The following is a 13585-nucleotide window of genomic DNA, read 5'->3' as shown; positions in this document are numbered from 1 at the left end:
TTATATCTTAAGACCAAATCTAGTACAAAACCGATGTGAGTTTATGGCTCCTCTCTAAGACAATGACATCTTCTCCAGCTCTAACGAGAGTCCACTATCCTCAATGGCACGTGGTTAGTACCCCAAAGTCAACTCTGATGCCAAATGTCAAAATCCATTCTGATTTGTGATATATTGTCTGTTTTGACATTGTTAGGCCTCAAGGTTTTGTTCCACGTGAAATTCATTACTCCTCACTAGGCCACGACACTAAGCTTGCTCTATTTCAGGAAAGGAAAAGAAAAAATGGGATGGGATGGAACATTCTCTGTTTCAGCAACAGTTTAAAAAAAGGATGTCATTTTTGGAGTGATAATTGCATTCATCCATAACCCTCTAAAACTTCCATTTTTACTTCTTCCCCTCCCAATTTGCAAACATAAGCTAATCTAGATTCTCTAAAACCTTATGTATTGTACCCAGGTCAAAACTCCATTTTACTCAGTCTACCCAAAGTTTAGCCACAACCGACAGCTCTACATGTGTTGTCCTGTACTAAAATGATAAAGCAGTTTATAGATAGAGGGCTGTGAGAAGAAAAAAATAAAAGATAAACAGATACAGAGTAGAACCTGCACATACATCCTTAATTTTCCTAAGCCATGAGGAAGCTGAAATGTATCTCTACATATCAGCACTCAGCAGACTAAACAAGTGCAACTCGTAACAATAATCACACAAAATTTAAGCCTGCAACAGAAGGAATTATTTCCATTTTCCCCGCCAAATTTTGTTTACTCATGATAGAACTGCAGAGGAAAAGACAACAGGATTCATACTAAATTTTTGGGGCATCATGTTAATTGTATACCCACCAACAACAATGTTTGTACTACAAATTCAAAAGACATTGATGGGGAAAAGACTAACAATATTAACTTATGAAAATTCTGAATTTAAACCTATCAACTTTCAGGAACTTCAACAACATCAGCTCACTCCTGTCGCTCCTGGAAACAGAAAGAGAACTAAATGAACTTGCTTATAGAGATTCTTAAAACACATATTAAGTGTAGTACTATTCACATAAATTAAATTTGACAAACATCTTTCATGCGCTGATTTTTAAGTAGCCAACATTAATAGGCTGCTACTAAAAGTGTGAGAAAATTTGACAACTTCATTTACTCAGGACATAAATAGCACTTAAACTGCCAAGGCCCTACACAATCATCATCTGAGAGACTGGGAGTCAATAACCAACTGGCCATTGTGACCTGAGAAATTGTCAATGCTTGGGCACAGTCACTAGATTTTTTTTCCTTGGCCGCAGCAGATTTGGTAAAGTAGAAAGCTTTTCCATTTAAATGCTTTTCATAAAACTTTAAGATTTTCTAAGCAAATTTCATTTAGTTCAATTTGTTAATATTCTGGGAAATTTCATCTTTTTGGAGTACCATATCTAACTTCCCAGTTGTCTAATAATATATAGTGGTTGTTTCAGTCCACAGTAGTTATTAAAGATAGATAAGATTGAAAAGATATGCACCAGAGAGATGGCTAAAATATTTGTTGGACAGCAAGAAAGGGGGGCCAAGAGAGAGATAGAGAAAGAGAGGCAAGAAAGGAGAGTACCCTACACTTTTCAATGTTTCAATAATATAAGGTATAAATACTGGGTTGGTAATTGACTTAAAGATATTTTCCCGTCTCTTTTCTATGTCAATGCCTTTATGCCAGTTGCAATAACCAAAAGACTCTACTCAAACAGCTCACATGCATAGTAGAGAAAATTTCTTGTCACAAATTGGGACAAAACTGATACATTCCAACTTTTCCGTATACCAAAAAAAATCCAGCTTCCAATATTGAAATATTATGTGTTTGACCCTAAGAGATATTCTTTATCTCTTCCTCCCTTCCTATTAATGAATACATGTTCAAATGCAAAGTACTAATAATAAAACATATTGGCTTAGCAGTTTACAGCAAGATCCAGCTAGAAGTAAGACTATATGCAGAGATAGTGCCAGCAAAGGCCACAAAGAAGAGGAGTTGAGCCAAAAATCTAAATTATCCTGGTCAGATAAACTTGAACTACATAAATCATAGCTGCTCTTAGGATCACCTAGTACCCTAATATTGGAGTTCATGTCAACCACTATTTAGTGAACTATTAAGACAAACTTAAAATCATTCTCTCCCCAATAGATTTAGAACCAAGAACTCAGTGGAATTCAAAAATAAGCACCAAAGAGTCATAGTGCTCAAGCTTTTTCTTTTTTTTTTTCCCCACTTTTTGAACTTAGTATTTACAAATCCCTTTCAGCAGTCACACAACATTCTTGGCCTAACTAGGCAATAATTTATAAAGGAAGCTTTCAGTTCCTATTCAAATATAAGTGATATGATCAATCATATATTTTTGCATAAAAAGGTGAGCGGTAGAGCTCTTCTCTCCATAAAATTCTTTACAACCCATTCAGTGTATCTCCATATTGATCATTATCTTTTATTTACAAGGGCTAAGCAAATGTCAAGGGCCTATGAATAGGCCATACCCTTGGTGAAAAATAATTCATACCTAAATGGATTCTGATATTTTAAACAATTATACAAGCCAAGCTCAATAGTTCATTAATTGAAATATGCCTCAATGACTAAATTTGATCCATCGGTGCCACACTATCCCTTAATAAAATATATCATTTTTTTTTAATTCTAGTTATTGTTATCTGAAATTATCTTAGGATAAAATATACTCATCGTCACCAATTATTGGATTAAGGTTGATGAATCCTATAAGGCTCTAATAGAGTTAGTTGAATATGGGTGTTGAAGTTGCTGATCCTAAACAGGTTATCGGGCATTCATATCATAACCTAAACCAGAATCACCGTGATGCACATACACCCATTTGGCACTTTTCAATAACAGTTAACAGGTTTAAGAAAATTTTAATATTTGCATAGACAAAGGATAACCACAAAAACAACTAAAACATGAATGTGCAACCTAGGAAAGGAAGGCATCCAGAAAGATTAAACTCATTGTTGAATAAAACATTAGTCCTACCTGGGGAACAGGAGCATCATCAAGTTTAGGAGGAGCCAACTTTGCAGGATATTCATAAAAAATATGAGAACAATCTGTGTATGCAGATCCAATTCCAATCCCAGCACCAAAAGCTACAGACACCCATCGAGTCACTGGACTCCCTGGTATGACAAATCAAAATCCATCAATATTATGAATTCAAGGAAGGAAGAAAAGAAAAAAAAAAAAAAGCACAAAGATGGAAAGGTACAGAACTAACAATGCTTGGTTAGAAGACTACTATAAAAATTCAATGCAATTCAAAAGGGAAGAACTCAGTACTCTGTCTACAACATAGAAAAACATCCATTAAAAATTCAAATGCATTATCACTTTAACAATTTAGGCTTTACTTTATAGGAATGATTGAGAAGTTTTAACTCACTGGTTAACCTACAAAAGAGAAAGGTGGTTGAGGCATCAAATTAAAAACCTTTTGCTTTCCATCCTCCCGCAAAGCAAAGCCTTAATCAAGTTCATCAATTCTAGGCAATCTACAACAGTGGTAAAAAGGAGCTAGTTTTGGTGTTTGAATATAAGTAGGTGAATAAAACAAACATGCAGGAATGTGAGCACTGCTCGAATATCTTAAGACAAGAGCATGATATGATAAGGTATTGTCACTCATACATTGCTCCTTAAGCAAGCCACTTAGTCTAAAATGTTGCCAATTAAATGGATACTAAAGTATCTAAGAATGTGGGGCATGTGCATTTAAAACTTGAAAAGCAAGCACTACCAGGACATAGGCCATGTTGCAGGTGCAAAACGGCACTGAAAATATTCTAATGAAACAATTACAAGAATTTTAGCATTCAAAATAGACTTAGTTCAATCCATGTTCTGACATTATCATATAAATGCGGCATCACATCTAATCGGTACTGAAACAAAAAACATTGGGAAATGGCAGCAACCAAAATCAGAAAACAATATGTGTAGGCCAATGTGCAATCATTAACTACCACAGATCCTAAAACCCAATCGAGCACTTAACTAAAAAAATGCCAAATTCTACTTACTAGGTAGGATGCAATCGAGCATTTCAAAAACAATATCTTACAAGAAAATAAAATGATAAATTTGGGGGAAGAGAGACAACTGAAGAAAAGGAGGCCGCCAAAAGCGCCAGCCAAGGATGAGTAAACGAAGCGGCGGACAGTCAGATCGAGGCAGGCGTTCCATTTTGCGTTAACGTCATACTTTGCCGGTACCGATTCCTTGTTCTCCGCCATTTCCTAGTTTTTTCCTTTTTTTTTTTTTTGTACTACTATTACTGTGGTTCTTTCTTCGTATTGTTGCCTCGATTTGTTTCGTCTTTGTCTGATTTTTCTTCTTTGCTAATCTGCTGCGATGCTTCCAGGATAGGTAACGATTTTCTGATTGATTTTGTGAGGAAGATTTTTCCGTCTTCACACCTTTTCCGTTCGGATGTAGGGTTCCATATGTTGGGCTGTGAAATATGGGCCTTCAGATTTATGTTTGGGCTAAATGGCATTCATACCTTGTTTGTCTCTCTTTGTTTAAGAAAAGGTTAAGCATGTCGAAAGCCCTTGTAATATATAGAAAACCTCAATAGAGAACCTAACTTCTATTTAAACTTTAAATATTGAGTCTTTAGCTTGTTTGTCTAGTGATTAAAAAGGTTTAGAAAGATATGTAAAGTGGAAGGTAAAATCTCACCATCTCATTTCCCATCTTTTATCCCTTATTTAGTGGACAAAATTTTTTTAAATAATTGAATCCTTAAATAAATTACTTTGTGAGAATTCAATCCAAACTTGAAATTAAGCTAATCCAATAAGTAACATGATCCATAATCTTAATGTTTGTTAACCTCGTTGCAATAATGGATGCGTGTATACTTATTTTTTCAATAAAAATCCTAATTAATTCTTTATCATTATTATTATCCACAAAGTGTTTAAGTGTTTCAAGGTTGTTTGAAATAGAAAATTAACAAGAAATACAAACTAAATGACTCACAAAAAATGTTAATAAAAGGAATGGCTCTTTTTTTGAATGAGAAAGTTCACCACTTATATTATGATCCAAAAGATACAAAAACATCACCTTAAGACTTTTAATTAAGGATACATAACTTAAAAAAAACTCACTACTCTAAAAAATTCACCTAAGAAATATAGAGGTTTGGTTATAATCTAAAAAGACTGTAAAAACTAAATAATGCTCAAGATTGCCTAAGAACTAACCAAGACAGAAAATAAATAGGAAAACTTGGAACATCCTGAAGGCATTTGTGTATCATTATACAAAGTATTAGCATATGAATTTTAAAATTTTTTCAACTCTCTAAAATCAAAATCAATCAACAAGATTATACAAACACAATAATTAGTTTTAGCTAATAGAATATAACCTCTTGTGCTGATTTCACTTTGCACCAAATAAGAGTTCATCGAATTTGTTTTTACAAGCTTAGAGTGTGGGGAATTATGCATCATTATATATAGTTAAAGTAGCAAACTTTTAAAAAAATTTAATTTCCTAAAGCCAAGATCAATCAATAAGATTATACAAATAACAAATATATACAAGTATGCATAGTTTCGACTAAGGGTGTTACCTTGAATGCTGAAAATCTCTTGGTTCAATTAATGACCTTTCAAATAGATTTCAAGCCAAGAAGCTGCCCAAGTGTTCAACTTTTAATGGTGATCCATACGAACTCTTGTGAAAGAACTTTCTCTAAAGTTTGATAGAACTCAAAGCCACACTCTAGTTAGTAAGTGTTTACAAGACTTCTTATATTTTCTTAAGTGAAACTTCTTTCTCTTAGTTTTTTTTTTTTTTTATTTTTTGCTCTAGTAGATACTTTGTTGGTTACAAGAAGGGGCGGCTAGATGTTCCTTTTATAGGGGAAGCATTTGGCCACATTAGGTTTAATGTTTAGAATGTGATTTTTCACAATTAACTTTATGCTAGCCAATGTACCAAACAAGAGAAACTTTTTCTCTTGTTTTTATTTCCACTATTTTTGGTCATTCTAAAATCAAATTAAGTTCAACTTAATTTATCCCAATCTTAATCTTTCAGAATTGTCCTATTATTTGTGACCTATTAGGTTCTTTAGCATGTTGGTAATAAACATAAGCATTGTAAGCCTTAATATTCGGTTATGGATGAAACAAACTTTTTGCCTTCATCACCAACACTTTAATTAGCCAATCTTAGGTTATAGATCATGGTCAAAGCTACTTTTATTGCCATGATCCCCAATTGCTAGAGAAAAGTCAATATGATTTGACAACCTATCCATGAATGGTTTTAGTGTATAATTAATATTCTTTCATCACATACTATCTCAATTTGGACATTGAGTATGGTTTAATATCTACTCAATCTTGTTTAACCATGTTTAGTCTTGTCCTTGACATTAACTCACAAATAAGCTTTAAAATAATTCTAAACTCTTATTTTACTTTGGTAAAAGATTTCTCAAGTTCATTCAATCAAGATTAGTAGAGATTCTCTTTTGATCACACAAGGTGATGAATCCCATCTTGATTACTTCATGCATTTTCATATGTCTCATGTTATACACAACAATGCTCGACTGGAGCATTCTTGGTTAGAACTATAAGTAAAGTCAAAGTATAATATTCATCATATAAGATCATAAATAATCTCAAGTCAAAGGATCATTTATACAACTATCACATGAAAATGTAGCTATAGATACTATGTGAACTACTATAGTGTATTCTTATATTAGGTCATGTTTAGTGAACTTGTTTTTGTAACATCTAATGAAAGAGATTATTAAAGATTTGATTAAGATGAAAGCAAGTGTCATGATTGAACCACTAAAAGACCATCCATCCAAGAACATTCAACCATGTAGAGTTTCATTCAGCCATGAAGCTTTAGAGATCAAGATTAAGCTTATCTAATTGTATTTGAATTGAAAACAAACTCTTGTGAAGCCTATCTCCCCTTGGCCGAACCCTCCACTATAAATAGGGAGGCTATTCACTCATTTTCATCATCCCTCACTTCTCCTCTATTCTTTCTTTTCTTTAGTTCTTTAGGTGAGTTATTGGTTTAGGTGATAGATTTGCTAATAACCAAAAAGCTTTTGTTTTTTTTTTTTTTTAATTCTTTTAATTCAAGAAGCATTATTTTCAAGTTCTTTCTTTTCTTGTTTTTAAGTTTCAATTCTTATTTTTCTTTTCTTTAAATTTGGCAAGCCTTATTTTTATTTTCAAGATCAATCGAAGCTTTTTTTAAAATTCTTGCAAGATTTGGCCTACACTTATTTTCTTGTTCTTTAAATTCATTTTCATGTAATCTTTGTTTCAAGATTTCTTTAAGCATTCGGCCTACTCTAATTTCTTTACTTTGTGATCTTTTAAATATTGTTTTATTAGATTTAGATTTTGGCATTAGTCTTTTACTTCCCAAATGATAGTTGGTGAAGTTAAGATCATGCTTACACATCACCTTTAATCTTTATCTTTCCCTGCAACCAAACCTTGAAATCCCATTTATTTAGATACAATCTATTGGGTTTGGCCTTTGGTACTTATGAGCAACTCAACAATACATTCTATAATCCCTAAGAAAATGAGACTAGAATACTCCACTTTATTACTTGATATGTGCACTTGTAGGTTATATACAAAAAGCAGCAATCAAGTTTTTGGCACTGTTGTTGAGGATTATAGTGGTATTCACAATATCAATAAAGAATTTCTAATCTTTTATAATCTAACTCTTTTTTTTATTTATTTACTTTTCTTTGATCTTTTTTTGTTTGTATTCATAGATTTAAAAGTGTTAACTTAGCTCCTGTTGATCAAAAAATTGAAAAAACCTTTTGATGAAGAAGGAAAAAGCAATCGACACCACTTGCACTATCTTCAATGGGTAATGTAACTAATAAAGGGCAAAGAATTTTAAAAGACTATGCAGTTCCTAATGAAGATTGTTTTCAATAATCTATTAGAAGGCTAGCTATTCAAGCCAACAACTTTGAGATAAAAGCTTTCAATCATACAAATGGTCCAAACTTTTGTATAGTTTAGAGGGTTAGCAAGCGATGATCCAAATCTCCACATTTCTAACTTTCTTGAATTATGTGACACTTTTCACTATAATGGTGTTTCTGATGAAGCTATTAGACTAAAATTATTTTCTTTTTCTTTTAAGGACAAGATGAAAAGTTGGTTGTCTTTTTTATCCCCTAGTTCAATCACAACTTAAGATGACTTGGTCCAAAAGTTTTTAGAAAAATTTTTCCCACCAGCAAAGACAACAAAGCTAAGGAATGAGATCACCACTTTTTCTGCAATTTGATGGTGAAACTTTGTATAATGGATGGGAGAGATTTAAGGAGTTGTTAGGAAAATGCCCACATCATGGACTATCATAGTGGCTCCAGATCTAAATCTTTTAAAATAGTCTTACACCACCTATGAAAACACTTTAAATTCAGCTGCTGGAGGGGCTATTATAAGTAAAACTCATAAGGAAGTAAATGAACTTGTTGAAGAGATGGCTATTAATAATTACTAGTGGGGCATGGAAAGAAAGGTTAGCAAAAAGTCTGCTGGTTTATTTAAGGTTGATGCTATTACTTCTATCAACTCCCAACTAGCCACCCTTAATAAAAATATTGAAGCCTTAGGAAATTAATCCCAAGCCAACTATGTGAATACTATATAAAGCCCTTTTATCTCCTATAATATATGTGAAGGACCTCATTCCTTAAAAAGATGCCAATTTAGGGTAGAACCATCTAATACATTTAACAAATCAAACCAAATAACAATCTCTATAACAATACCTACAATCTTGGATGGTGAAACCACCCAAACTTTTCTTGAAACCAACCAAACCACCAACCCACCAACAACCAAAACAACAACGAAAACAACAACTACCACCCTAATCCACCTACTTATAACCCATCCTAAGAAAAGAAACCCACCTTTGAGGACATGTTGATCCAACTAATACAAGCCAACAATACTAATATCCAAAGTCAACCTGCATCCATAAAAAACTTAGAAAATTAAATAGGTTAACTCACCTAAGCAATGGTAAACCACCCAACAGGTACCTTGCCTAGCAATACTGAAACCAATCCAAAAAGACAAGGTAAAGAAGGATGTAATGTAATCTATTCTTTAAGAGATTTAGGATAGAGGATTCTAATGAAAAGGATGATGAACCCATAGTAGTAAACTTCCCCAACTTTGTAAGACAACCTGAAGTAGATTTATAGTTGTGATAATGTATCAGTCCAGAAACTTGACTGCTAGACCTAAGAATTTAAAAATAATGAAAAACACAAGAGTCACCACCAATCCTTTATTAGGGTCTAATTGGCCACCTAAAAAATTTATCTTTTAATAAAAGAATAAAATGAGTTTAAGGCTTTACTAAAAAGATCATTTTGGTCTATGAAAACAAATCCAATTTGAGAGTCAATTATATGTGGAGAAAGATTAGCACCCCTACAACGCCCACAAAATTGGTACCAATTAATTATGTATTATTTGAAATTTTGGATAAAAATGGTTTTCTATATGAAATTTAATTATAATTCCTTTTGATTGTAAAAGATAAAATTAGTTTTAAGAAAAAATCTTTATTTAGGAATATTATGAAAATCTTCAAATTAAAGAAATATCTTCAAAGTCTCTGATATAAAGGCAGAATTTGAAGATAGTCTGTCGATTTAAGATTTATCATAACATTTCTTCTAAAATAATAAGATAACACTCTTTGTAAATGATAATTATTGATGACTCTCCAACATCTAGATGGAGTACCAACAATTATATTTCACAGAATACTATTTTAATTTTATTTGTTCAAAACTAAAAAGTTTTTAAAAAAACTTTTTATGTAGTAAAAAAAAATGAAAAATAATATGCTATATTAAACATCCATAACTAGAGCGAACATATATATGCATTATAAATGAGGACATTAATCTAAAAATGAAACACTTGCAAATGATAATCAAATGCAAATTTAAGAATCAGGTTTTCAAATATAAAGAGACCATATGGATACTCCAACATTTAGGCAAAATTTGGGTGCGATTTTTTTATATTTAAAATCCTGTGCTATTATTTTTATTATTTATTATTTTTATATTTGTTAATTTAACAAAACAAATTTATTTTAAGTTATAAAAATGTATGAAAACTCTTAATGAAATAAAATTTCTTAAATACCCCATCATCTAGACGGCATTTAGGAACAAATTACTTTATAAGTGGTTTTCATGCAAATCCTTAGAAATTTAAAATAAGTTTGGGATTTTTGGTAGGTTTGGGTTTAAGTTTTAAGAATTTACGAACCTCTCTAAAAGTTTCCAACATTTAGGCAAACTTTCAGAGCAAGCTTATTTTTCGTAATTCCTTTTTTCTTGATAGTTATATATTAATGCAACATGAAACAAATAAATTATGCAAATGAAAACTAAAAAACTACCAATTTAATTAGTTTTTAATATATTTTATTCATGTTTACTTTTTATTTTTCTTTCTAAAATTAAAAGTGAAATAACTTTTATTTGTTCTTTAATTTGCTTATGTAAATTTTATTTTATATTTTAAATTTAATTTAATTTGACTTAATTTTCTAATTTTTGATTCTTTAATTCCCCAACGTCTAGGCGAAATTAAATTTTTCAAAAAAAAATACCGATTTTGAATTCCTTCCAACATGTAGATAAGGTTTTCAAAATCTAATTATTTAATCTTATTATTAAACAATTATAGAATTAAATAATTTAAAGTGCATGGAGAACACATTGCACCAAAAGTAAATTAAAGTATGAGAAATTGAATTGAAATAAACATAGAAACTTAACCAATAAAAAAATTGAGCATGCATGGAATTTAAATTGCAATTAACTTAAAAAATATTTCATGGGAAAAGAAAACAACTTTACTGGGCTATCTAGAAACAATATATATCCAACCCAAGGCAAAAAAAAAAAAAACATGGATAGTTGGGCCTTGAAACAAAAGCCAAGCTTTAAATTTCTTTCCTCCCATAAATGGCCCACACTTGGAAAAGGCAATGACATGGCCCACATTTGGAAAAGGCAATAATATAGTCCCCATTTACAAAAAAAGGCAATGATGTGTGAAACTCTCCCACCCATATAAACCGCACACATTTGAAAAAAAAAAGCAACAACGTGGCCCATATTTGAAAAAGGCATTAATATGTGAAACTTTTTCCCACCCATACATAGGGCATGCATGCAAAAAAGGCCATAATTTTTCATGCACCCACCAACAGCCCCACAAAAGGAACTAGCACTGTAAAAGATGAAAGAGAAATAGTAGAAATGGAAATGGTGAAGCTTGAAGTTTCTATGCATAGGCCACACACATGTAAAAGGAAAAGAAAACATCTTTGAATTTCCAACAATAGGCTCATACAAGCTAGTTTCCATGTGTAAGAGCAAACCTTAAACTTTCCATACAGCAAATAAATATGACTGGTTTTACAAAAAAAAAAAAAAACTTTTATAACTACTCTAGTTCCTTTCTTTCTAAGCTTCCATAAGACTTTCAATTTTAAAAAAATAAAAAAAAAGTTTTAAGTAACTATGCAATAACCATAAAAAACACAAGAAGGAAAGGAAAATGAAAAATAAGAATCATGTCCTAAACTCATGAAAAAGAAATAGTTATGAAACTACCTTTCTTTTCTTTCTTTTTTTTTTTTTTATTTGTGCTGATTTGAGGGTTCCTTTTCCATTGGCCACAAACAATGACAAAAAAAAAGCTTTTGTTTCTACTTTTTTTTTCTCTAGATCTCCTCTTTCAAAATGGCTTCCTCTTATTTCTTTCTTTTTTCTTTTCTAAAAAAGCTCTTTTCCTTTTTCTTTTCTCTTTTTTTTTTTTGGATTTTTCTCCTCCTTCCCTCTTTTTACAAGTGCCCATTCCCCTCATTCTCAAGAAAGAAACCATCAAAATAATGTTAAAAGATTAATTATAAGCCTTTGGATCAAATCTTATCTCAGGGCCAAAGTTTCTTCCTTTTTTTTTCAAGGAGCAATCTTTAGCCAATGGATTAAGATTTAATAAGAGATCTAATGGTCAACATTATTCACTGCAAAGATTGGATTTTTATAGCTATAAACCAAATGAAAAAACCATTTTACCCTTAGTACAAAATTTTTAGTATTTAGTTTGTTTTCTTGGAAATTAATGTTTCTATGCTCATTTTTGTGATTTTAAAGCTCCAAAAATCATGAAATATTATAAAATTGAGATCTGAAAAGTTTTGTGAAAATCCAAGCTCAAAAAGGTCAAATTATGAAAATACCCTTAAAGGGTATTCTAGTAATTTCATACTTTTGGGGGTACTGCTATGATTTTAAATGCACCAAAAATCATAAAATATTATGAAATTAAGATCTGAAAAGTTTCATGAAAATTTAAGCTCAGAAAGATCAAATTACGAAAATATCTCTAAAAGATATTTCGATAATTTCACACCTTTCGATGTATTGCTGTGATTTCAAATGCATCAAAAATATGAAATATTATGAAATTAAGATATGAAAGTTTCCTAAAAATTTGAGCTCAAAAAAGTTAAATTACGAAAAACCCTTAAAGGTATTTTAGTAATTTTGTAATTCCTTTAATGCAATAAAAATTTTTTGTTTTTTAAAAATCACCAATTTTAACTTTTGAATTACATTATTCCAATTAGGTTATGAATTTTGAGAATTGACCCGAGTTCTATCATTTTGATAAGTTTTGTGTAATTTTGACTTTGTTTGACTAATTTTAATCACATTGACCAAGTTTGACTAAATTTGACCCAAGTTGACTTTGGATCTCTAAATGGATTAATTTATAGGCTCTTTATGGGTTGTACATGATCTTTTTAAATGGTTTACATAATGGTCCTATATTAATGGTTTCAACCTATGATTGCAAATGAGCCCGGGTCAATCATGTTAAAAATGTTTCGAATAAAATTTGGTGTTTAGAATAAGAAAAGAGGACATATTAGAAGATAAGAAACTTTTGAGATTTGGGAAAAACATTCTAGAGGGTTTTGACCCCATAGCATTAGAGGCCCCTGAAGATATAGAAACTTATGAGAAAGATTCTAGGGAGGACAATGTTGAGATAGACTATGAAAAAGATGTATAAGAATACATTAAAGGGTCTTCTGAAGATGGGTAAATACTATTGCAAGTAAGGAGAACACTACTAGAGAGTATTCATCTTGAACTTGAAAAGATAGTCCAATGTGAGATAGTCTAAGAAGAGATAGATAAAAAAAAAGGGGCAATCCAAGAGAAAGATCCATAAAAAAAAAGAAAAAGAAAAAAGGTTTAAAAAAAGTTCAAACAAGGCCAAGAATAATCACCAAAATCTATAAGTAGTGTTTTAACATAACACCACCTTCCCTAAGGCCTATTCAAAAGGTGTTACCTAAAGAATTGAAGGAAGCCACATTTTTAGAACATTGTAGCCTTAAATTTTAATAACTCCTA

General features: G+C 31.3%; 1 protein-coding gene and 1 non-coding gene across 4 annotated transcripts; both read right to left on the bottom strand.

Annotated features, from left to right (window-relative positions):
- Positions 1–567: 567 nt before the first annotated feature.
- On the bottom strand, positions 568–4583 carry LOC111315798 (MICOS complex subunit MIC10). Of its 3 annotated transcripts, none has more exons than XM_022917814.2 (3): positions 4175–4583; positions 3055–3197; positions 568–989 (listed from the first exon to the last, which is right to left on the bottom strand). In XM_022917814.2, the coding sequence occupies exons 1-3, from the start codon at positions 4308–4310 to the stop codon at positions 975–977; spliced, it is 294 nt and encodes a 97-aa protein (XP_022773549.1). In that variant the 5' UTR covers positions 4311–4583; the 3' UTR covers positions 568–974. The 3 variants fall into 3 exon arrangements, with proteins under 3 accessions (XP_022773549.1, XP_022773548.1, XP_022773550.1); XM_022917813.2 differs by having other exon boundaries at positions 4139–4578; XM_022917815.2 differs by having other exon boundaries at positions 4178–4549.
- Positions 4584–8355: 3772 nt separating this feature from the next.
- Positions 8356–8463, bottom strand: LOC149513199 (small nucleolar RNA R71). Its single transcript, XR_016330996.1, has one exon. It is a non-coding gene; the product is annotated as a small nucleolar RNA R71 (small nucleolar RNA).
- Positions 8464–13585: the final 5122 nt, after the last annotated feature.

The sequence above is a fragment of the Durio zibethinus genome, chromosome 20 (assembly GCF_047325235.1).
Source record: "Durio zibethinus cultivar Kanyao isolate XHJ-2024 chromosome 20, ASM4732523v1, whole genome shotgun sequence".
Taxonomy (NCBI): domain Eukaryota; kingdom Viridiplantae; phylum Streptophyta; class Magnoliopsida; order Malvales; family Malvaceae; genus Durio; species Durio zibethinus.
Note: the sequence above shows the minus strand (reverse complement) of the source record. Positions and strands in the feature narration are given on the sequence as shown.